Consider the following 25,323-nt stretch of genomic DNA (forward strand, 5'->3'; position numbering starts at 1 on the left):
GGTAAAAGATGGGTGAAGAGATAATCCATTCACTCACTTAAGGCTGAGTGAGGGGCATTATTGCTATCTAAAGTGCTAATGAATATTGTAGTCCATTGGCATTCAAAACTTGAAAAAATTAACAAGTCAAAATCTAACAGTAGTTAACTTTAAATTTGTGAAATGATCAATGTAGGCAGCATGCAATTTTTTTGTTTTGTTTTGTGGTAATGAAGTCCAATTTATTGAGATGACTAAGCGGAGGTTACAGAGTTACATAAAGACGATGCAACTAAGGAGTGGACAAAGGCCATTGAGTCATAGTCATACTTGATCCAACAAATTTTTTTATTTGATTAAAACATGGAAAATCTGAATTAGAAGCAACTAAAAAAAAGGGTAAATATCACTTACCTCCCCTATTAATTGGACAAATAACATTTACACCCCCTCTTAGTTGAATAATATCAATTTACTCCCCTCTTACCTAGCAAATATATCAAACACCTTACATCTGTTAACTTTTTCGGTTAAATTTAACTTTTATCGTTAAATATTTTCTTAAAACCCCAAATTACCGTTGGCTAAAATATTTGTTTATTTTAATCCATAAATTACTGTAATTACCCTAGCAGTTAAACTACTAAATTACCCTCAATTAAAATAAAATTTAAAAGCCAAAACACCATAGTTCAAATTCAATTTATCTTTAATTATTAAAAGCCTAACATACTTTTTTTTTTTTAATATATATTTTAAATTATCAAACAATTAAAAAAACACCTACTACTATCAAGTAAAATTAAAAATGCAATTAAAAAAAAGTTGATAAAATTAAAGAAAAAAACGTACTGCTATCAAGTAAAATAAAAAATGCAATTAAGAAAAAGGATATGTTGATAAAATTAAACCCTTACTACTATTTTTGGGTTTTTTTAATTGTTTGATAATTAAAAAAAAAAAAAGTATGTTGGGCTTTTAATAATTCAAGATAATTTAGGTTTTAACTATGGTGTTTTAATTTTTAATAATTATTTTAATTGAGGGTAATTCATTAGTTTAACTATTAGGGTGATTATGGTAATTTAAGGTTTAAAATAAAAAATAAAATTTTTAGCCAATAGTTTAGGGTTTTAGAAAATTATTTAAATGAAAAAGTTAAATTTAACCAAGAAAGTCAACAGAGGGGAAATGTTTGATATATTTGTTAGGTAAGAGGAGAGGTAAGTGATATTATCCAACTAAGAGGGGTTGTAAGTGTTATTTGTCCAAAGGGGAGGTAAGTTGATATTTACCCATAAAAAAATGATTTTAATTTGTAATATGCGCGGTCCAACATATATGGCTTTGACCACCAAAAGGTTGGCTAAATTATTTAGCGGGTTGCTGATCCAAACTCTGCTAACAAATGCATCACAGTGGATCCTCTTTCGTCCTCGCATTATTACCTGTTGTGAAAAAAGAAGACCGAATCCTACAAGCTGGATACAACCTCCATTATTAAGGATGCGAATTCGTTGTCAAGCTTACCAAACCATCTAAACCTGGATTTATGTCTACGCACCTGGCAAGCGACAACAATGAAGCCCATCAGCATAGACTTTTATTGTTCTTGGTCTTCTAATTTTTTTTTTGGTGTTTTTCCATTTCACTGGCAATTGAATTTCTTAGTACGGAAAAGTTTCAAAAAAAGAAGTACGGAAAAGGGATGTTTGTAGGAGTAGAAGTACGGAAAATGGGATCGGGAATAGCAAGTTGAGCCGGATCCTGCTGACAGTTTAGATGTGCAGTGTTGTTCCAGGCTTACAGCTGGAGTTTGTTTCTGGATATGCGGTTGGTGTTTTAAGATTTTCTGCATTATTTGGTCGGTGTTAGATTGAAGGAGTCGAAGTGAATTCTAGAAAAAGAGACGACTGAAGCAAGAAATTCGAACGAAGTCGTGGTCACGATGGGATGATCGGTTTCACGCGTGCTGGTAAATACGTGTTTTGGCTGTTTCTTGATGCGATCCATCGGGAGGGATACAGACCCAGTGAGGCAGTTAGTCCATGAGCTTCAGGTTGTGGAAATCTCTGTTCGATGTTTCGGGGGAATGAGGGGTTTCTGAACTTATTTTCTTTCCTGCGAAAAGCTAGTTTAGATCGGAGGAGGGGCTATGGGTATGTACAGATAATGAGATTGATGAGAAATGGTGTCTAAAGGTTTTAAGCACACCCTTGGAGATTTTCATGTAGAGTAACTGCCATTGTTTCTGCAGAGTGACGATTCGGGCTTCGCCAAGAAAACACTTTTCAACTATGGCCGTATTTCTACGGACGATTTCCTTCATTGCAGTTGCAGGGGGAGTATTAGCTATGTTCTTGATTTTTGCTTCATGGGTTCTGATTTCATATCCTATGGGTTCCACTGTTCAAGGGTATCTACCTGGGATTGACCATGCAAAGAATTCTTCTGAGCGTGGATTCGTAAATCAGAGATCTTCTTCTGTGGCTGATGATTTATTAAATAAGAATTTAACTTCAAAGGTGCTCAATGTACCATCTGATTCAAAACGAGGAGCACTGCCGGTCATTTCTGGTTATCCCAGTTTTCCAATGGCCGAGAAGATTGATCAGAAAACAGTGCCAGTACCCTCATTGGCTTCCGATTTGATCGAAGAATCCAAGAAGGACGTTAGTGTTTCGAATTCTCCAAAGGTTTTGGAAGCTGGGAATATTCAAACGCCATCCTTAGGTTTGACTATTACCTCAATAATCAATCAGGAGACAAATGGTAGCACCTTAACTTTTCCTCCTCCTAACTTTCTGGACCGTAAATTGGATTCTTCAAATTCTACTTTGGGGGCTTCGCCGCTTTCATCTCCACTAGCCGGAAAGTTTAGCAAAAGTGGTTCAGTTTATTTAGGTATCTTTCTGTATCCATATTCTCTTATGTTTTTATCATACTATATATGTGCTTCTTTTTCCATTTTTTTGGGTCTCAGGAAAACATTATAATCCTTTCGTCTTTGTTTTTCTGTTTAGCTGATGGGTTCCCCTTACCTAGGCTGTTGTTAACTGTAAATGTTTATTGAAATTCACTGGGTAGTTTACTGTTCATCTGTCTGTGTGTGTGTATATATATATATACTTTGGGTGTGGGGATAACAAAGTTCTAGTGCTAAAGTACCCAAACCCATCCATGGACATGATGAGCTTGATGTTATTCTCATTTATCAAGCTACAGTGTTATTGCTGGTTGGGTGGTTCTGACTTGCATGTACTTGAAATTGGAATAGGTTTTGGGTCAATTACATGTATGGGGTAGAATTGCAATTATGTGGTGATTAGGGATTGGGTTTTCCTATAGTTGTTTTCGGCTTTTCGCATGAAAAAAACCCTAATAACATGCAAAAAGGATGCATTTTGAGGTATAGAGTGATCAGTGATGTAAAGAGCTTCATTTAGGAAACATTAGATATCATTGTTTCTCTGCAGGGATGGAGGCCATCTTGCCAAAGCACCATTAAATTCCTTACGTAATGTCATTGCTTGGATTCCTACTAGTGGTTGTACATTTATAGCCAAAAATTATTTCACCTGGAGACAATGCTCTTGAATGATTTCTCTTGAAAGACAGTGAGGGTGGACAATTGCCAAATATAGGATGAGCATCATATGGGGACAATGCTCGTTCAGTCTGTGATAAGGTTCTTATTAGATTAAGGAAATTTGGTATGTTACGCTACCTTATTATTGTGTCCTGCTGCAGAAAGACAGTTAATAGATTGTGGAAGATTATCTGTGTCAGATTTTGTAGTAATGAAGTATGGGCATTTGACTTGAAAAAATAAGGGGAGCTGAGTATTTGATACTTGGAGTTACTAGTACACTCTCACATGCAAATGCATGTGGACTTTTTGCTTTAGTTATGATCAGAGAGAATAATACAAAGTACAGATTTCCGTCAGTAAAATTATCATATTGCCAAATCTATTTTTTTGTTTTTAAATTACCTTTTAAAGAAGATTTTTTTTGGGGATGAATTTGATAGTAAGTGAAGGATGAGGGTTGGCAATGGAGAGACAATGAGAAGTGGTCGGATCATCTTTGCTTTGTCTTGCAATGATCTAGGGAGAGAGAATTTTTAGTGCTTTTGGTAGCAAGTGAAGGATGAGAGTTGATGTTGAAGAGACAGAGAGGTTGTTGGGTTGTCTCTACTTAGATTTGTAATGAGATGTAGAGAGATGCTCCAGTAAAACATTAGGAAGCTATGTTTCTACAAGTTTCTTGGGGGTGAATACATTAAAAAGTTTACCCTAAATTGGAAATTAAAATGTACTTTGAGTAGTGTATAGAATGTCCATATCTTAGCATTTAGAATAGCGATTCTTCATCCTAGGGACCTTACTTTGTGGTTGAAACCATCTTGTTTTCTTTATGAGTGATAAGTTTCCACATACAATTTTCTACTACACAAACTACTTGAATCAACAATTATATTTCACAACCATCCTCCTCTTTTGTATCTATATACCCATTCTGTTATCTATCACCATAAATTTTCTAAACCTTGGGTTATGCTTCGATTGGGTTCATGAAGTTCCATGTTCTCCTTCATAAATAAGTCTACCACTTTTGTTGGTTTTCTCACATTGGCTTTGCCTTCTAAAATCTTAAAGATTTTGTCATACTTCAATTAAGAGATATCAGCTAACACAGTAGTTAAGTTCTTTCATCTTGAAGGCTTATTGGTGTTAAGAAGAGTTGGGAGTTGTGCTGCCTCGAAAGTTTTAGTGATAGGCTCAAATTGTTAATAGAAACTTAACATCCCATCATTCATGAGAATCAACAATAGAAGTTGCTCATAGGAACATTAACAAATTACAAAAAGAACCATGGCTTCATTGATTTTCGTCTTCCTTTGAAATCGATAGCGAGAGATATGGCTGACTGATGCATGACATTATTGTCACTATAGTTGAACAACTATCCAATATTATTGATAAGCTGCTGCCTCAGTTGGGTCCTTCCCTCTCAAGTTCTTGTATCAAGACCTTAACCGATGCAAAGAATTAAAGAAAACAAGCAAATAAAAACTCAGAACTCACCTTAGGAACTCCACCGTCTTGCTAAATTTCTCAAACCAAGCCCGTGGAGACTGTTTGAGTCCATAAATCGCTTTATGAAGCCTGCAAACATGAACATTGTCCTCCCCCTGAGCAACATACCCTGGAGGTTGCTCCATGTAAACTTCTTCATGAAAGAATGCATTTTTTATGTCAAGTTGAAAAAGAGGCCAATCATAATTCACAGCCAAAGATATCAAAACGCGGACATAATTAAGTCTCGCCGCAAGAAAAAAAGTTTCAAAATAATCCACACCATATGTTTGTGTATAGCCCTTAGCCACCAAGCGGGCCTTGAGCCTTTCAACTGTACCATCAGAATGGTACTTAACAGTATACATCCATTGACATCAAACCACATCTTTCCCAGGAGGTAAGTCTACTAAAGACCATGTATGACGAGATTGTAAAGCATCCATTTCCACATCCATGGCGGCTTTCCAGCCAGGAATTTTAAGAGCCTTGGTTTGATGGGTTGGAATATGAATGGTAGACATAAACAAAGCAAGGCAACGAAAGCTAGGACGGGAGATGAGAGATAGAGACAAAATTAGAAACAGGATAAACAATGTTAGAGTGTAAAGTACAAGTACGAGTACCTTTCTTTAAAGCAATTGGTAAGTCATCTGAAGGCGGGGTGGGATCTTCACTAGAAGAATTCGCCAGTGGAGAGGATGAAGAAGGAACATTCATAGGGCCAACTTCAGGCTCCACTAAATGAGAGCCGCTAATATTGTTAGGAGGAACTGTGCTATCCATAGTATGTTCTGCCAACTTATGTCTCCGTTGATAAACCTGTAGAGGAACAATGCTAGTGGGAGGAACTAAAGAGGGAATATGAGGAGTATCATCCAAAACACAGTTTTCAATAGACACAGATTGACTAGGATAATAAGAAGTGTCTTCAAGAAAGGTCACATCCGCACTTATAAATTGTTTGCAAAGAAACGGATCATAACAGTGAAACCTTGCGAAACCTTTTTGAGTACGTGAGTACCCAAGAAAAATACACTTAAGAATGGGGGGAAAGCTTATTTAAAGGATGTGGTATGTGAACAAAACACACAACCAAAAATATTGGATGGAACTAAAAACAGTTCTCTATTGGGAAAAACAATTGAAAAAGGAGATTTTTCAGAAAGCAAAGTCATAGGCATTTCAGTTAATTAAATGACCAGTAGTCAAAACCGCATCACACCAGTAACTCTTCGGAACATTCATCTGAATCAAAATAGCGCGTGCAACCTCCAAGAGGTGACGATTTTTGCGTTCAACCACTCCATTTTGTTGGGGAGTGAATGAACAATTGATTTGACGAATCATTCCAAGAGAATCACGAAGGTTAGATATATCATGTTGCACATATTCTAAAGCATTATCAGACTGAAAAGTTTTAATAGGAAGAGTAAATTGAGTCCGAATTTCATAAATAAAACTTTTAAATGTAGTTAAGAACTCTGTCCGATCCTTTAAAAGATACAACCATGTAAGACGGGAGAAATCGTCCACAAAAATGACAAAATATCGAAGCCTATTACTAATTCTATAAGGACCCCAAATATCGGAATGAATAAGAGAAAATAAGGACTCACTTCGAGGGATAGAGCGTGGAGGATAGGTGGCACAATGATGCTTCCCTAATTCACACGCTACAAAATTTAATCTAAACACTGATTTAAAAGAAGGAAACAAAAATTTTAATCTAGGTAAAGACAGATGGCCTAAACGACAGTGCCACTGGAGAGCATCTACACCATCATCAGAGAGAGCCACAATAGGGGCAGCATAGTCCAAATAGTAAAGTCCGTTCCTTTCACACCCTCCACCAATTGTCTTCCTCGTGTGAAGGTCTTGGAAAACACAATAAGTGGGAGTAAAAGTCATAGAGTAGTTTAGTGCTTTAGTTAATTGACTAACAGATAATAAGTTAATAGGAAAGTTAGCAAGATGAAGTACGGATGACAAGGTAAGAGAAGGTGTAGGAGAAACACTTCCAGAGCCTAGAATAGGTGTGGAAGTCCCATTAGCTATGACAACAGAATTTTTAGTGGTAGATTTAAAAAAAGAGTTGAAAAGTGATGACTTACCAGTTATATGGGAAGAGGCCCCTGAATCGATGATCGAAGGGGTGGAGTAGAAGTGAGAAGTGATGTGTTACCTACATGAGAAAGTGTGGCAGCAGAAGTACCAGTGGATGTGTAAGCGCCGGTCTCAATATTTTGCAATCGGCGAAGGATTTGGTTTACATCATCTCTTAGAGTCTTAGACAAGTCCCCTGAAGAAGATCCAGATCCACTATCGTTGTTTGCTATGTATCAGTACCACCATCAGAAACGACATGATTGACAAGGTGTTTGGCCCACTCTGGCTTTCCATGTTTGGCCCGACAAGCTTCCACTAAGTGCCATGTTTTACCGCAATGAGTACAAAGTCGAGATGTCTTATCAGACAGTTGAACACCACGACCTCTAGAAGACCTGTTAACTCCCCTTGAACCATGACCACGAGAGGTAAATTTTCTCCTTTAGAATTTTTTCTGGAGAACTCCTTTTAGGCAAGGCAATACGTTGAAGTCTAGAATATGCTTCAGTTTCACTAAGGTTAGGGACATGTTCACCAGCAAGAAGATGTCCTTTGACAGATTTTAGTTAAGTGTTCAATCCTACAAAAAACTTGGATACAAAAAATTCATTCCGTTGGGCCTTAAGCTTCTCTATATCTGGGTTGAGAGGTTGAAAGACATTCAACTCCTCCATCATGCCTTTAAAGGAGTTGTAATAATCCTACAGAGACTTGTCAGCTTGCTGAAATTGAAATAGCTTTTCATAAATCATAAATACTAAAAATCTGAGTCATATTATTAGCTTGGGAATAAGTCTCTTGCAAGTCATCCCATATTCATTTCAGAATAACAAAGTTAATTGCACCACTACAGGTGGAAAAGCACCACACTACTAGGAGGCGGAGAAAAGATAACTCACTGATGATGAGAAAGAAGGTGAACCAACGCCTGAGACTGCCTTCTTCTCAATGCCGTTGGTTTCTCAGTGGGGTGTGGGTTCGTTTCATTTGAAAAGGTTGTGTTATGCTTGGTGGTGTTTTGTTTTGAAAGGGTGCATTCACTGGGGGAGGGGTAGGTTGGTTTGGAAGAAGGGTATTTTGGACCAGCAAAAGATTGCGATAATTGAATTGAGTTTTGACTTCTATATAGTATATAGTATGATAAATAGGAATCAGATGGAGATGAAGGGACCTCGTCTTGAATGTCCCCACCACGATGTTTTCCTCCGATGATCCCCCCCTGTGATCATGGCCGCCCCTGTTTCCTCCGGTGACCCTCTTGTCTCTCCCTCTCCTCCCCTCCCCTCCTCCCCTGTCCACCACTCCCCCAAGCCTTGGAACTCCCTTTTCTCCAACCATCACAATCCTTCCTCTACTGATCTAGACCTTACCTTCATCCCCTCCACCTCTACTGAACCATGTCCGGTCGCTCATTGTCCCTTCGCCTCCACCGCTGTTAGTATCCAGCGATGGTCCTCTGCTTTTCTTGGCCAGTTTCTTGGTCCCCCTCCCCCGTTCGCCATTCCGAAAGCATCACTCTCTAAACAATGGAAAGCCCAAGGAATGCTAGACATTCGCCAAATTGACTCCGACATCTTCTTATTTAAAATCGACTCCCCTAACTGTCGCTCTCGTGCTCTTGAGGGCTCCCCATGGTTTGTAGGAAAATCACCCTTATTCCTTAAACCTTGGACCCCGTCGCTCCCACTCCGCAGGGTCGACTTCAGCTCTCTTCCCCTGTGGATCAATCTGCCAGGACTTCCGCTCGAGTTTTGGAACTCCGATTGTCTGAGCAGAATAGGTTCTGCCCTTGGAAAGCCGCTGCGAACTGATGCAAAAACATTGAATTTGACTCGCCTCTCATACGCAAGGATTTGCGTTGAATTTTCTGCTGCAAAAGATCTCCCGTCAAACGTCACCATTGCTGATGACCTTGGCCTCAAATATAGCCAAATCATAGTTTTCGACTGGATCCCTCCTCGTTGTGACCATTGCTCCACTTTTGGTCATGCCTCTAATGATTGCTCCTTTGCAACTCATCAATTTGCAAAGTCCACCGTCCCGGCTCACCCTCTGGCCAACGAAGATTCAAGGTTCTCTATCGAAGCCCTTCTAAAAATGAACACAATTGACGCTCTTGAGTTGGTTTCGATTCCTGCTACAACCGTCGCTACCTCCTCCGCTGTGAATTTGCCGCCGGCTGCCGGACACTCAACTCTGGCAACCAGTACTTACCGAAGAAGAAGAAGAAGAAGAAGAAGAAGAAATAAAGCTGCTCCCTTACCTGTTTCTCTGGCTGCTGCCTCGATTGCTGTCATCCCCTCTGTCGAAGACCAATCAAATCTGACTGCCTTACCTGATAGTTACTCTACAAATGAGGACTCTGAAGTTCCTGAGATGTCTGCTCGTCCTGATGAAGCTGCTGCCACTGATAGAGCTCCTGATCGAACAACTGAGGTATCTGTTTCTTGCTCCGTTGACGCTCAGTCCTCGTCTTTCCCAATTGGTGATAACTAGAACAACCTAAACATTAAAGTCATTTCGCCCAGAGCTATCTGTAACTCCCCGAAGAAGTCTGATCCTATTCTTATCTCTCCTTCTACATCGGTTTTACCCCTACCTTCTCGCCAGCTGGGGCCCACCACCAATTCCTCTTCCATTATCCAGCTGGGAGTTGTTTCAAATCCTTCATCCTTTTCCCACCGTCTTTCGGCCCATAACCCTTCTTCCCTCAATATCCAGTTTCCCTCTCATGGGCCGAAGCCCATTACCTCTTTAACCCCTTCCTTTGGTCCTTTGAACCGTAGGCCTAGGTCCAAACGATCTTTACAACCCAATGCTAGGCCCAATTATTCAAATGGGCATGTTCCGCCTTTGTCCTTTGTCCATTCCAACTCTAGCCTTGAAGCCTTAAATCTGCCTTCAGCCAACCAACAAATAATCCAGCCAATTGAACCATCATCCCCCATCCCAGCAACCTCCTTTGGCCCTATTACATCTGCAGTCACTACCCATGAGAATCCTCTCTTGCGTGAGACTTTGTCTAGCCCACCCCATAAGTTTGCCTCCTGACCCCATCTCCTTTATTTTGCCCTCCCCCCCCCCCTCTTTGTTTTTATGTCAGATTGTATTGTGTGGAATGTTAGAGGTTTAAATAATATTGCTAAGCAGAGTGAAGTTAAAAAATTTCTCTTGGATGCTAAAGTCAATTTTTGTGCCCTTCTCGAGACTCATGTCCAAGTTGAGAACTCCCATCGGATTGCTAACTTCTTAGCCCCTTCCTGGTCCTTCCTTTCCAACTATTCCCATTGTTCCAATGGTAGAATTTGGATTCTTTGGAACCCCTCCTCTCTCAACATAACCCTCATTGACTCTTCTCCCCAATTCATGCATCTCTCTTTGTCCCCTTCTAATTCCACCTCCATCATCTTTCTCACCATTGTCTATGGTTTCAATCGGGCTGTTGAGCGTGCCCCTTTATGGGAATCCATTCGTTCTCTTTCTTCCGCCCATGTAAATCACCCCTGGGGTGTGGGTGGGGATTTTAACATTGTTCGTTATTCCCATGAGCGTGTGGGTGGTTGTCGGCTTAATCAAATAGCGGTTGAGAATTTCAATTCCTGTCTTGAAGATTCTTGTCTCATTGATCTTCGTTGGTCCGGTCACTCTCTCTCTTGGCATAACCGTCAAATTGGTGAGGATAGGATTGCTTCGAAGCTTGACCGTTTCCTTGTCAACCATCATTGGCTCTCCTCCTTCCCTAACTCCGATGCCACCTTCTCCACTCCGGGCCTCTCGGATCACTCCCCCTGCCTTGTCCATATCTTCCCCCTCTCTTCCTTCGGTCCCAAACCTTTCAAATTCTTTGATATGTGGACCTCCAACTCGTCTTTCCTTGATACTGTCAAGGAAGCTTGGGAGAAGCTTGTTCATTGCCACTCCCTTCCTCTCATTAGTTTTGCCCGTCGGCTCAGAAATACTAAGGAAGCTCTCCGGCGTTGGAATCTCTCCACGTTTGGAAACATCTCCTCTAGGGTCTCTGATTGCCGCTCCCACCTTTTGCAAATCCAGGCCAATCTTCAAAATGACCCCCTCAATCCTTCGCTTGCGGACAATGAGAGACTTCTCTCTTCTGAGCTTTCTTCATTGGTCTCCCTTGAAGAGAACTTTCTCCGCCAAAAAGCTAGGATAAAATGGCTCCAACTCGGGGATTCCAATTCTGCTTTTTCCACCCGTTCCCTCAAGGCGAGAAATAACCACAATTCTATTCCAGCTCTCCTCTCTAGTAATGGATCTTGGATTCTCGACCCTCTGGGGATCAAAGCTAAGGTTGTCTCTTTCTTCTCCAATCTCCTTTCTCCCCCTCGGTCCTCTCTCCCTCCGTGCCCCACTTTGCCCCCAGGCTTGATTAACAAAGTTGTTAGCCATCAATCTCTCCCCTCTCTTTTCTCCATTCCTTCCCATGATGAAATCCTTCAGGCCATCCGCTCCCATAAATCGAATCGTGCCCCTGGCCCAGATGGATTTAGTATGGGGTTTTTCTCTAGTGCTTGGAACCTCATTGAGGATGATCTCATTAAGGCTATCAGCAGTTTCTTCCTCAATCCTTTCCAGCTCTCTTCCATCAACCAAACTTTTCTTTGTCTTATCCCCAAAAAGGCTGGCACCTCCTCCCTTTCTAATTTTCGCCCCATCTCCCTCTGTAATCTCTTATATAAGTTCATCTCTAAAATCCTAACGAATCGGCTAAAAAAGGTTATGCCTAACCTGGTTAGCTCAAACCAATCCGCTTTCATTTCTGGTCGTAGTATCGCAGATAATATCCTTCTTTGTGTAGAGATTGTCAGGGGGTTTGATAGAGCATCCCACTCCCCTGCTGCTCTCCTCAAAGTGGATCTCCACAAAGCTTTTTGACTCTATTCGCTGGGATTTTATTAGTGATGTTCTTTTAGCCATGAGATTCCCTCCTTCTTTTATCCACTGGATTGAAGTTTGCATCTCCACCCCCTTCTTTTCAGTCATTACTAATGGCTCGCCGGTGGGCTTTTTTCCCTCTAGTGTCGGTATCCGCCAAGGCTGTCCCCTCTCTCCCTTTCTCTTCTCTCTGGCTTTGGAGGTGCTATCCCGTCTCCTTCAAGCCAAGACTGATCAACTCTTGATTTCTCCCATTCCCAAGTGTAAAGCCATCAATTTGACTCATCTCGCATTCGCCGATGATCTCATGATCTTTTCTAAAGCTGACCCCAGATCCATTTCCACCATCACCTCTACTCTCTCCTTCTTCGACTCTTTATCTAGCCTTAAAGTCAACCTTGATAAATCTACCCTCTTCCTGTTTGGAGTCTCGGAGCCCCTTCGTTCTAGCCTCCTGAATCTTTCAGGGTTCAAGCCCGGGTTCTTTCCCTGTTAACTACCTTGGGCTACCTCTCATCCTGGGCAGACTCACTTGTCATCATTGCTCCCCTATGTTGGATAACATTTGCAAAAGCCTCCAACTTTGGAAAAGACGGCTTCTCTCCTTTGCTGGTAGGGTTGAGCTCATCCGATCTGTGCTCTAATCTTCTTATCTTTACTGGTGTGGCATTTTCCCAATCCCTAAAGCCATCTCATTTGCAATGGAATCTCTCTTCTATGCCTTTCTCTGGAAGGGCCAGGATTCTTCTCGATTCCTTCGTCCCATAAGCTGGTCCAAGGTATGTTGACCCAAATCTGAGGGAGGCCTAGGAATCCGTAGGATTCAAGATGTTAACGCCGTTGCTTTGCTCAAACTCATTTGGAAAATCATCACCAAGGATGATTCTATTTGGGTCAATTGGGTCCACTCATACCTTCTCAAATCCAACTCTTTCTGGACTGTCTCTATCCCCCCTAACCCCTCTTGGACTTGGAGGAAGCTCCTCCTTCTCCGTCCCCGAGCTCTTTCGGTCATCACCACCCACATCTCCTCTGGCTCCTCCACTTCTTTCTGGCAATATCCGTGGCATCCGATGGGTATCCTCCTCTCTCTTTTTCCCGCCCGCACAGTCTACGAAACCCGAATCCCCAAATCCACCTTGCTTTCGGAGTTTATCTCCAATGGTTCTTGGGTCCCTCCCCCGCACCATAGTCTCACGCAAGTTTGGAATTCCCTCCCCCTTATTTACCCCCTCCCTCATGATACTGTTATTTGGTCCCCCACTACCAAATCCTTTACTACGGTTTTGGCCTGGAACCTCCTTCGCTCCCCCTCCCCAGCCCCTCCCTGGCCTCCCCTGGTATGGTTTAAAGGTCATATTCCCCGTCATTCCCTCACCCTCTGGAGAGCCCTAAACCTAGCCCTACCAACCCAGTCTTTCCTTATTTCCCGCCATATCCCGGTGAACCCAAATTGTATCCTTTGTTGGAATGGTATTGAGGACACTGAGCATTTGTTCTTTTCTTGCCCTTTATCTAGTGCCCTGTGGAGAAAAGCCCTTAGTTACATTTGGCCCCGTTCCCGTCGTTCTTTTGGGTTTACACGTGACTGGTCTTAGATTCTGAGCAAACTCGCAGGTACCTCTATTTGTGATTGTATTGGTAAGCTAGTCTTTGGTGCCACAGTCCATCATCTATGGTGGGAGCGTAATCTCAGGCGTTGGAACTCCAAATCCCGCTTTATTGATACCATCTGGAATGCTATTTATTTTGATGTTTCAGCTAGGATTTCATCCTCTCCCATCCCCCCGGTTGTTGATTCCCCAAGGAACAGGCTCATTGTTGTCTCCTGGGGGCTCAACTCCCAAATCTCCCCTTCCAGCTGACTTTTGCCCGTGACTTTTTGTATTTTGTTTTCGTCTCTTTAATAGATTATTTATTCATCCAAAAAAAAAAAAAAAAATTCATTGCAATATCAGGTTCTATACTATTCGACATCCAAATTTTGATGATTGCATCATCTTGGATCCAACTAAAATAGGATTTGTCAGTCTCAGCAGGAGGTTCATCCTCAATGAACTTAAGCTTACCTTTTGCAAGTATGTACTCCCGAACTGCTTGTGACCACAACTAGCAATTAGAACTACCTTTGAGCTTGATAGATGTAATTTGATTGTTTATATGATCTCCTTGAGATCCTTTAGATTTATCCATACTCATGGTTGAGTCACTTGTAAGTGAAGACATTAAACTGAGGTAGATATCACTCAAATCAATTTTCCAAAACTTGAAGTAGAATGAGCACAAAAAAATAATAAATATAAAAATATAAAAAAATTTGCAACCTTAGGACCGAATAAGAGAAAGAAAAAAAGGTTTGCAAAGTGCAGGAAGAAAGAGAGAGGTAATGAAGGTAGGTAGAAAACAATATTTAATCCAAGTTCTGGAACTTGTAAGAGTAAGGTAATAGGTAGAGAAGATCAGTTCACATGAATACTTGATCTAACAATCCATAATATACAACATAAGGTGGCTGCACACCAAGGAAAACAGAAGAAAAAAAAAGAAGAAGAGAACTTCATAAGAGAATATTGAGAACAACATTGTTTTGATTAAAAAAAGCTCTAATGCTATGTTAGAAAACAAGCATTAAGTAATTAAAACAACAGTTGAATTTGAATAGAGAAAAGAGAGAAGAAGAAGAAGAAGAAGAGAAGAGAGATGAAGAACTAGCAGAAGAGGCTTGTGATTCTAGCTAAAGAGTCTAGAATCACAGAGCTTTTTTATTTATAGCTTCTAATGAATCTAGTACCACTTGAGAGACAAGTAATTGTCCTCTAGAAAAAAAAAGAAACAAAAAATTACAGCTTTAGTAACTTTCTAGTTCCTAAAATAGAAAATTTTGAAAATGGAAATTACCACAAAAATAGAAACTACGCTTTCTAAAAACTCCCAAAACTTATGTAGCAAGACTCCTACATTAGAAATAGAAAGTAGAGTAGCATCACTAGCATAATACTTTCACGTGAACAAGTAAAATCAGTTTTTAAAATTCATACCGAGGCTCTTAAAATTCCAACCCCTCATGCCGAGGCTCTTAAAACTCCTGGCTGGAAAGCCACCATGAATGTGGAAATGGATGCTTTACAGTCTCATCATACATGGTCTTTAGTAGACTTACCTCTTGGGAAAGATGTGGTTCGCTGTCGGTGGGTGTCTATTGTGAAGTACCATTCTGATGGTACGATTGAAAGGCTAAAGGCCAGCTTGGTGGCTAAGGGTTATACACAAACATATGGTGCGGATTATTTTAAGATTTTTTCTCCTGTGGCGAGGCTTAATTTTGTTCGTGTTTTGATCTCTTTGGCTGTGAATTATGATTGACCTCTTTTTTAGCTTGACATAAAAAATGCATTTTTATATGGTGATCTTCATGAAGAAGTTTACATGGAGCAACGTCCAGGGTATGTTGCTCAAGGGGAGGACATTGTTCGTGTTTGCAGGCTTTATAAAGCGATTTATGGACTTAAACAGTCTCCACAAGTTTGGCTTGAAAAAATTAGCAAGACTGTGGAGTCTTTTGGATTTGTACAGCGTTATTCTGATCACTCTCTCTTTGTTAGACCGTAGGGTGATTGTGTTGTCATTATGGCAGTTTATGTTGATGATATTGTTCTTTCAAGCAGTGATGTTGATGCAATCCATACTATTCAAGGCACACTTACAGAAATCTTTCCAAACCAAAGACTTAAGTGATCTACAATATTTCTTGGGGATTGAAGTGATTTGTAGTTAACAGGGAGTAAGTTTGTCACAAAGGAAGTATGTGTTAGATCTTTTGACTGAGACTAACATGCTTGCTTCTAAACCTAGTGACATTCCCATGGATCCTCAGTTGAAGTTAGGACGTGATAATGGTGATTTGTTGGATGATGTCCATCGTTACAGGAGTCTTATTGGGAAACTTATTTATCTTATTGTAACTCGTCCTGATATTTTTTATTTTGTTGGTGTGTTGAGCCAGTTTATGCAGTCTCCTAGGAAGGCCCATTGGGACGCAACAATGAGAGTACTTCGGTACCTCAAAAGTGCGCCTGGAAAAGGGCTCATCTATCGACCAAATTAGAGTATGGACTTGATCAAGGTTTAAAGTATCCCACGATACCATACGATACTAGCCAATACGTATCCATATTTGACCCAACCGATACGATACATCTCGGTACGTCTCTCCATTGAATTACACTAAAATACAGTAGCTAGAGCAATACAATACTCAATACAGGACGACACGTCTCTTAAAATCACCTGACCGATACGATACTCGATACCGATACTTTAAACCTTGGACTTGATTGCCTTTTTTGATGCAGATTGGGTTGGATCCGTTATTGATTCTACAGGTTATTGTACTTTTTTTGGTGGAAATCTTGTGACCTAGAAGAGTATGAAATAGTCCACCATTGCTTGATCTAGTGCTGAAGCTGAGTATACACCGTTGCTGAATTGATGTGGCTACATTCGTTGTTAGAGGAAATGGGATTTCTAGTTTTTGCCCTTATGAAAATGTTTTGTGATAATCAGGGAGCCATTTACATTGCTAGTAATCCAGTGTTCCATGAGAGGACGAAGCATATAGAGGTAGACTGTCACTTTGTGCATGATGCAGTCAAGAAGAAGCTTATAACAACTCCTTTTGTGAGCTCTACTGACCTGCTACGTAATTTGTTCACCAAAGATCTATTCAGACCAAGTTTTCAGTCTATTTGTTGCAAGCTGGGCATGAGAGATTTGTATGCTCCAGCTTGAGAGGGGAGTGTTGAAGTATACGCAAGTTTGGGCTATTTTACTGTTCACGTCATTGTTCACATGAATAGTAAAAACTATTTTTACTGTTCACGTGAACAGTATTATGCTAGTGATGCTACTCTACTTTCTATTTCTAGTGTAGTAATATTACTACATAAGGTTTGGGAGTTTCTAGAAAGCATAGTTTCTGTTTTGGTGGTAGTTTCTATTTTTAGAATTTTCTATTTTAGGAGCTAGAAAGTTACTAAAGCTATACTTTTTTTTTTCTTTTTCCTTTTTCTAGAGGACAATCACTTGTTTCTCAAGTTGTATTAGATAAGGGCTCTGTGATTCTAGACTAGAATCACGGGCCTCTTAGCTGGTTCTTCATCTCTCTTCTCTCTTTTCTCTGTTCAAGTTCAGCTACTGTTTTGATTATTTAAAGCTTGTTTTCTAACAATTAACAATAAAGATTAGAACCCATGATTTCTCAAGAATTGCTACTACATTGTTCAGTTCTTGAACCACCATTTCCATATTGTGCTTATAGTTAGTATGTCATATGTGTGCCAATTCTCTTCTCAGCCCATATGTTTTGGTGAATTACAGCAGATTTCATAGGTTTTTAAAACCCTATAAATACTTGGTACCTGCTAGGAGAAGATGACATGTATCAGTTTCAGCAATTTTTGCAGCGTATGAAAATTTAAACACAACCAATGGAGAAAGGGATCCATCACCCAACATCAGCCATTGTAGATTTCTCTTTAGGTGAGTATAGGGGTAGAGGGATGGGGGTGAACACACTGACTTAATTTTGAACTTTACCACTGCATGTTCATTCAAGGCAACTCAGTTCAATACATTTGGAGAAAGGAAAAAGGGTGAGCTGAGAACTGGAAATGCAGCAAATTCACAGAGTCCGCATATGATTCAAAGTTTGCAAAGTCATCCACCTAGGCTGCTGTTGTTTGCTGGAATTAAGGTAGGGTGGGAAAATTCTTGAAAAAAGCAAAATTTTTCTACTTTTCCTAAAAGTGTATATTGTTTGGTTGCTTGGGGTGGGAAAGTGAGAGACAAGTTTCCTAGAATCAAGGAAACTTGTCTAGTGACATGGCAACCCAACTTTCCTACCCCAAGGCTTTTCAAAACCCACAAATTTGGTGGGATTTTGTGGAAAAGTTTGGAAAAGTAAAAAATGGGACCCACCATTATCACTTTTCCACAAAACCCTTTCATTTCCTTTCATTCTCCCTCACCCCACTACACATGGGGCCCACACGTTTTTTTTTTCCATCCCTTTTTTCCCACCCCACCTTTGCAAACAAACGCAGCCCTATAGAACCTTTTCGCAGTTAGGGTGGATTATCTCACAAAGAATACAAGTTAAAAACCTCAGAGAACATTTCAATTGACGCCATCTGAAATCCCAAATTAAGGATCTCAGATGCAAGCAGGCCTAGTAATCAAATCTGTGATCGGATATGAGATAAAGGAAGCAGCCGCATTTTGAGGGAAGAAATCAGATTGATGGAAGGGGAGGCACGAGAGATGTGAACAATCTTCATGGCAGGAAGAAGAGAGGGAAAGATAACAGGAGAGAGGAATAAAAATCACGTTTGGGCGATCACACAAGCTCTTCTCATCTCACTAACATTGTGGCAAAGATAAAAAGATAGCTTTACTTTTGCTTTCCTAATAATGACAACTCTATTTACCAAACAATAAAAGCATAACGATGATCTTGAACTCGATTTTCTAATTAGTACAAGCATAAGTATATGTGCTGTCAGAAATAATCAGGATATGTAAACGAACAAATATATAATAACCAGGTTTTTTTTCTTCTTCGCGAATCCAATGTTGTAGAAATCAGCACTGGCATTTCTAACAAACCCCTGATGTTGTATTAACTCACCCTTATATACAAGTAATTCAACCATAATCTAATAATATAACAAGCACACAACCAGTAGCTAAAGAATGTTGCTTACAATTGAGCTCCAGACTCCTCATAAGCCAAGCTACTAAAATGCTTTCTTGCATTTGGTTTCAGGGCTCGGACAACCTTCTCGGAGCACTGGTTCTGCCTGTGCTATTGAGGTTTGGTTAGGTAACTGATTTCTAACCTCAACATCAGCATTTGGATCCAATCTATGTTCACACGGTAGTAATTAACTCAACAGCCTATTTTCTTCTACATCATAGTCCTTCCCGCACATAAAGAAATGGCAATATCCATCGGGCAATTTCATGTCAGACTCTTGGCTACCTTCAAATCTACAAGGAAGTGGGCATGAGTGGGAGTGCCAGTTTAAGTAATCTGAAAAGTTAACCTCCTCTTTGTGATGAAGACAATGTGAAAACTTCTACAATCCACTTCTGTGGTCTTCCATTAACTGACACTGGGGATTTGATCCAGTTGGAGATCCCTTACGTACTGCTTCAAGAGCAATCTGTGGGCAGAATCAGAACGATAATTTTGTGTCTGCCAGGGTGTGGATTATCAGGTAGGGTTCCAAATGGAGATAGAGAAGTTCAAGAACTGAACACTGATAGAAGCTGATTTCCATTGTTTGAGTCACCAGAAATTCCTTTTCGTAAGGCCTGAGGCTTGGTTTCAAATGGAGATAGGAAAGGTGAAGAATGGGGCTTCCTTTGCAAGGAGGGTTAAACCAGATAAATCAAGAAAAACCAGAGCGTTTATGGACCCATATTCCGAGCTTGACAAAATAAAATATTGCCTGTGGATTATCGGGTAGGGTTCCAAATGGAGAAAGAGAAGTTCAAGAACTGAACACTGATAGAAGCTGATTTCCACGGTCTGAGTCACCAGAAATTCCCTTTTGTAAGGACAGAGGCTAGGTTTTAAATGGAGATAGGAAAGGCAAAGAATGGGGCTCCCTTTGCAAGCAGGGTTAAATAAAATATTTAAATAATTATTTCGAGAGATGTCTCTCTTCAGAGGAAGTGTTAGAGAGCACACCTGATGGAAAGAAAGTGTTAAAGATTGGTAGTTGGGAAGATTCAGTAAAGAAATGAAATAATAATAATAATAATAAAAACTCAGATATCTTGCAAGAAAGATGGGTCAGTGCTCCATCTAGAGAATCGCTGGCAATTGTGTAAGCTTATTCATGAATTCCAGCAGTTGGGTGCTTTGCAATGGTGAGGAACTATGAACTCATCACATTCATCAGGATCGAACAGGCTGGGACGTTTTTGGTGAAATATTTTGTCAGTTTTGAACAGGCATTTTTGTCTGTTGAGAATGGGAATTTTTTGGTAGAAAGCATCCTATATTAGAGAAAGGAAACTGGTGTTACACTCTTGGAAAGGATAAACCCATAATCCAAGGATCGAGAAGGGGCCATCTGTGGCACATGGCAACGACAGCGCCCACCTAGCCAGGGAGTTGAGTCGGCAGCAGCGTTTTCCTACCTTGGAGAAAAAGAGAAAGTACAAGATGAAAACGAATAAATGATGTAGCCAAGTGAGCAACTTCTCCCACTACCATGCCCATATGCGTTGCACCCAGAAGCCCATCAGGAAGTGCAGTTGCTTCTGCCTGCAGAATATAACTTACTGAAACGGGTGTTGACACAGCTTGAATGGCGACACCAGCACAATAAAAATGACATGCCCGACACCACCTAACGGCTTCGACTGAACAAAACTTCCAACGCAGCACAATGCTGGCAAATCTCTAATCATCTCTATCGACTGAGAATTGCGAGCCGTCGGAGGTGAAGAAGAAGGTGAATGGCAGATGAAGTTAGAGAGTTTGGAAAACCAATTGCAGCAAGATACTCATTCGTTGCGGTTAGAACTTTCTGCAGTGTTTCCTCTGGTCGAACTTGAGAACAGGTGGACGCGAAATTATATCGTTTCTTCCAGATACTTCAGAGAACGAAAGAACCAATTCATGTGTGGAGGCATTGTCTAGAGGAATCTTGATGTTGGATGGAAGTGCTTGAAGGAGTAGTTGTGTCTCCTTGGGTACTGTCAAAGTAGGGATGTTTTAAGTCTGAGAGGGGTATGGAAGTGTTTGAAGGAGTGGTTGTATCTCCTCAGGTTATGTGGTAATAGGGGTATTTAGGTCTGAGAGGGGTATTTTTGTCCAGCGAAAGATTTGCCATACTTGCTTTGAGTTTTGACTTTTATATAGTATAGTATGATAGTATAATATTTATTAATGGAGTAACCATATTTTCCTGTATGAGGATATTTTCTTTCTGGGTTTGTTCTGCTACTCTCTTATTATGTTTTTCACATGGAATATTAGGTAGAAAACAGACGAGTTCCCCGCACAATCCCTGTAAACTGGTTGTCGTATTGATAGCCCTTTGCATAGACCATGGTCGGCATGTTCTATCTGAAGTCACATCTTTGGTATGACTTAGGTTAACACTTCTCTTACAGAAGTTCCACATTTTAACTCACATTTCACACCAACATTGTCCTTGCTTGCTCAGATTTTCCTTTATTCTGGAATGATGTTCTAGAATGAACTAAAAGTTTGTTCATAGTATGCGATTGTATTTCTGATCTACCTTATTGCTACTCTGGTTCAATAACTGTAAAGACTTACACAAGCATAGTTGTCGAGGCATCCAGGCGCCTTGATCATCTTATGGGTTGTCTTGAATTTTGACCTTCTCCAATGCCTTGGATTGGCTAGACACTTTGACATCCATACCCTATATTGGCATCCTTAGCTCCCTTAGAGAGAGATTGTATAACTGCATTCTTTTACACAGAGAGAGAGAGAGAGAGAGAGAGAGAGAGAGAGAGAGAGAGAGAGAGACAGAGAGAGACAGAGAGAGATGATGATGATGATGTAACTGCATTCTTGATACTAAACTGGTGCTCATCACTTCTCCTTGAGGTTATCTTATTTCACCATAATATTTTTATGGGTTTGTTTAACATTATTACTAAATTTAGTGAGGATTACCACCGGGGGGGGGGGGGGATCTTTTCCTGATTCGTGTTACAAAGAGTTGGAAAACAGTATCCTTTTCAAAGTAGGATGTTTTTCCAAAAATAGTGATTATATCTTTGACTATTTCTCCACTTGGCACCCATAGTGGACTTTGCCCTAGCATATGGTTGCATTGTTTCCCCACTTGATAATGTTGAAGTGTGCTTCTGATTTGTGTCCAATTAGAAAATTTAATTTTATGCCAAATGGGAGCAGTTAAGTAGCTATGTCTACGCATATTGCCTCATACCATCTACAGTGAAGGTCACTGTATTTTATATCAATTAAACTATTTCATTATGTATTTGTGTTTACTGGAATCATACTTTTCTACCATTGAACCAAAGACTTGTGGTTTTGGTCAATGCATTATCCATGCTACCCTACTGTATGCGTATTGCATGGGTTGAGCTTATAAATTTAGATATCTGTTATGCCGTGAGTTTGTAGCTCTTAGAGGAGAACTGCTGCCCACTAGGGGTACTGTAGATGATATTCATTATGCTCTTCAAGAAAGTTTTGTTTATATCTAATATTTTTTCTCTTGGGTTAAGCTGATACTTCAACTCATCATTTATTGTTTTAGAGACTTGTGACCTGTACAATGGCACATGGGTATATGATTCAGCTGGGCCATTATACACAAACAACACATGCCCCATTCTAACACAAATGCAGAACTGTCAGGGCAATGGAAGGCCTGACAAAGACTATGAGGACTGGCGATGGAAACCATCCAAGTGTGACCTCCCCCGGTTCAATGCAACAAAATTCCTTGAGTTAATGAGAGGGAAGACAATAGCATTTATTGGTGATTCAGTCACCCGGAACCAAATGGAGTCTATGCTGTGCATTCTTTGGCAGGTAATTATGTAGGTATGCTATAAGTTTTACTTTACAGACCATCATCAAACACCTACCTGTTTCCAATGAAAGCGGTGTGTGATGGTTCTAACATATTTCTGATTTGTTGTGTGTTGACCAATGAGCAGTTGGAATCCGCTAAATTGAATTTGTTGGTAATAGCACGTGTTGGATAATTGCGTGCTTTCCTATTACATTTTCAGGTGGAAGTTCCTAAAAACCGTGGAAGCAAACGAATGCAGCGTTGGTACTTCAATTCAACATCAGTGATGATTGTTAGGATATGGTCATCATGGCTCGTCCATAAGACACCAGATGCATTTGATTTTGCTCCAGAGGGAGTGGACAAGCTCCATCTTGATAAACCTGATGAGAACTTCATGGAACATCTTCCGACCTTTGATGTGGTAGTTCTTTCTTCTGGCCATTGGTTTGCCAAGCAATCAGTATACATCTTCAACAGTGAGATTGTTGGGGGACAGCTTTGGTGGCCTGATAAGTCTCGTCTGAAGAAGATCAACAATGTTGAAGCTTTTGGTATCTCTGTTGAGACAATTCTTACTGCAATTGTTACTCACCCCACTTACAAAGGCTTGACCATTCTCCGATCCTACTCGCCTGATCATTATGAAGGTGGTGCCTGGAATACTGGTGGGTCATGCACAGGTAAAGTTAAACCTGCCTTGGACAGTGAGCTTGTTCCAAATGGGTTTACAGATGCAATGCATCAGAAACAAGTGATGGGATTTGATCATGCAATCAAGAAGCAAACCAACAAATCAAAGTTGAGACTAATGGACATAACAAAACCGTATAGTTATCGTCATGATGGCCATCCTGGTCCTTATAGGAGTCCTGATCCGAATAAGATCACAAAGCGTGGTCCTAATGGACAGCCTCCACCACAGGATTGCTTGCATTGGTGCATGCCAGGTCCAGTTGATACGTGGAATGAGATTGTGCTTGAAATCATAAGAAGAGAGTTTGAGGCAACTGACAGGGCTCTAGAATGATCCTATGGCAGCTCAGTTGGTTGGGTGTAGTTTGTTAGTTTGTATGAGTTGTAATTTTACATGTGAAGCTGATACCTCTTCAACTAATCTAGGCAGATTTTGTAGGCTTAAAGGGAAAATCTAATCACAGTGATAATTGGCAGGTAGGTTGCGATCACCATTTGGAAGTGCAACTTACATTTATCAAAGCTGAATGAGAGTTCACTCTGAAAGGGAATTGAAGATGCTTTATAGTTTTTCATCTCAGTCATTTTGTCATAAACATTATGGGTTTGGATTGTGTTCAGAAATATGGGAGTTTGAAAATGCTAGGATTGTATTGAGATTGCCTTGTTTCTGATTTACTGGTTGTTGAAGATCATGTGACAACACTGACAAGGGTAGTTGTACTGAAAGGAAATTTGAGGTTCCTCCTGAAAAGTCAGTATTCGGATCAAAGTTGCATTTACAAGGAGTGGGCCCTTGGCGCAACGGTTGTGGATAGCAGCTTCAGCCATAAGGTCAAGGCATCAAAACGGCCTTTTATAAAAAATTGTTGGGATGAGACTACTGCCCTCAGACTTTAGTCGTGAAAAAGCCTTTGACATTGAGTTTACCGTTTTAGATGCGAACACTCCTATCCTTTGGAACGCAAGGAGAGTACAGAGTATTGTATGTTAAGGAGAGAAGTGGCTGGGTCTGGACTCACGGGAGAATGGCTAAGGTCATTAATCCATTTCTGATGGAATTGAATGCCTTCATTGGTAAGGCAATTTTTGCGTTTAAACTTTTAATAGAGCCCAGGGGAGCTCACCTGCTGCAAACCGAAAAACCAAGAAATATCAAATTCTGCTTTAGACTCATTAATGCCTACAAGTTTACTTATTTCATTATCAAAATTTGTTTTCCAAAATTGCATAATCATCTGGTCTCAGTATTGAATTGGGTAGTTGTGCATTTCTTCTGTTTGAGGTTCTTGGTTTTTGAGTTGCATTGGCTGAGTTTAAGAGTTAAAATGTAAATGACGAATCCAAGATTGTTTAAATTTCCTGGGGTTACGGTTTTATTATTGATAGAGAAAATAGAGAGAAATGTTGGTCACCAAAAGTAGAGAAGATTAAGGAAAGAAAGAAAAAAAAAATGGAAGAAATTTATTGTATAATTGTAGTATAACTTTATAAGAGGGTTTTAATAAGGTTCTTATGTTTTTTTTTTTTTTTTAAATCTAAGGCGTTTATGTTTAGGAAGACAAATTTAATGAATACTCCTCTCTAAAAGTGTTTACTTCAACTTATCTTGTATTTTCACCAACAAAAATATAAAAAGAAATTATGTATGTCCAATTTTTCATTCAAACATGGTACAATACCGTGTTAAAAGTGTTTCTTTAAAGTAGATATTTTCTTAGTTCATGAATGAAGTGTTATTTACTGAAAACAATATAAAAATATATCTTTTCATAAATTTTAAAATAATAATAATTTTTGGTTGATTATTTTTTTAGTGAGTTATCAAGTGGATGATTTATTTTTCTACCAAAGACTAATTAATACTTTCTTTTCTTTTCTTTCTATAGCTTTGCCTAATAGCACTATTGCGTAATTTGTATCAAAAGTTTAGTTTGAAGTCGTATCAATCAATTTTTTTTCCTTCCA

At 39.9% G+C, this 25,323-nt stretch overlaps 1 protein-coding gene across 1 annotated transcript; it reads left to right on the plus strand.

Moving 5' to 3' along the window:
• Positions 1-1,370: 1,370 nt before the first annotated feature.
• LOC149021179 (protein trichome birefringence-like 18) lies at positions 1,371-24,987 on the plus strand. The gene is made up of 3 exons (XM_089149441.1): positions 1,371-2,883; positions 22,399-22,676; positions 22,880-24,987. The coding sequence occupies exons 1-3, from the start codon at positions 2,277-2,279 to the stop codon at positions 23,687-23,689; spliced, it is 1,695 nt and encodes a 564-aa protein (XP_089005567.1). The 5' UTR covers positions 1,371-2,276; the 3' UTR covers positions 23,690-24,987.
• Positions 24,988-25,323: the final 336 nt, after the last annotated feature.

The sequence above is a fragment of the Hakea prostrata genome, chromosome 3, assembly GCF_041222555.1.
Source record: "Hakea prostrata isolate BN-2017 chromosome 3, UWA_Hpros_2, whole genome shotgun sequence".
Lineage (NCBI taxonomy): Eukaryota > Viridiplantae > Streptophyta > Magnoliopsida > Proteales > Proteaceae > Hakea > Hakea prostrata.

What these genes read in the sequence shown, in the direction of transcription:
- LOC149021179 (XM_089149441.1), top strand. Translation starts at nt 2,277, where the DNA reads ATGGCCGTATTTCTACGGACGATTTCCTTCATTGCAGTTGCAGGGGGA. An exon ending in AAGTGGTTCAGTTTATTTAG is followed by an intron (nt 2,884 to 22,398) that starts GTATCTTTCTGT and finishes TTATTGTTTTAG; the next exon opens with AGACTTGTGACCTGTACAAT. An exon ending in TGCTGTGCATTCTTTGGCAG is followed by an intron (nt 22,677 to 22,879) that starts GTAATTATGTAG and finishes TTACATTTTCAG; the next exon opens with GTGGAAGTTCCTAAAAACCG.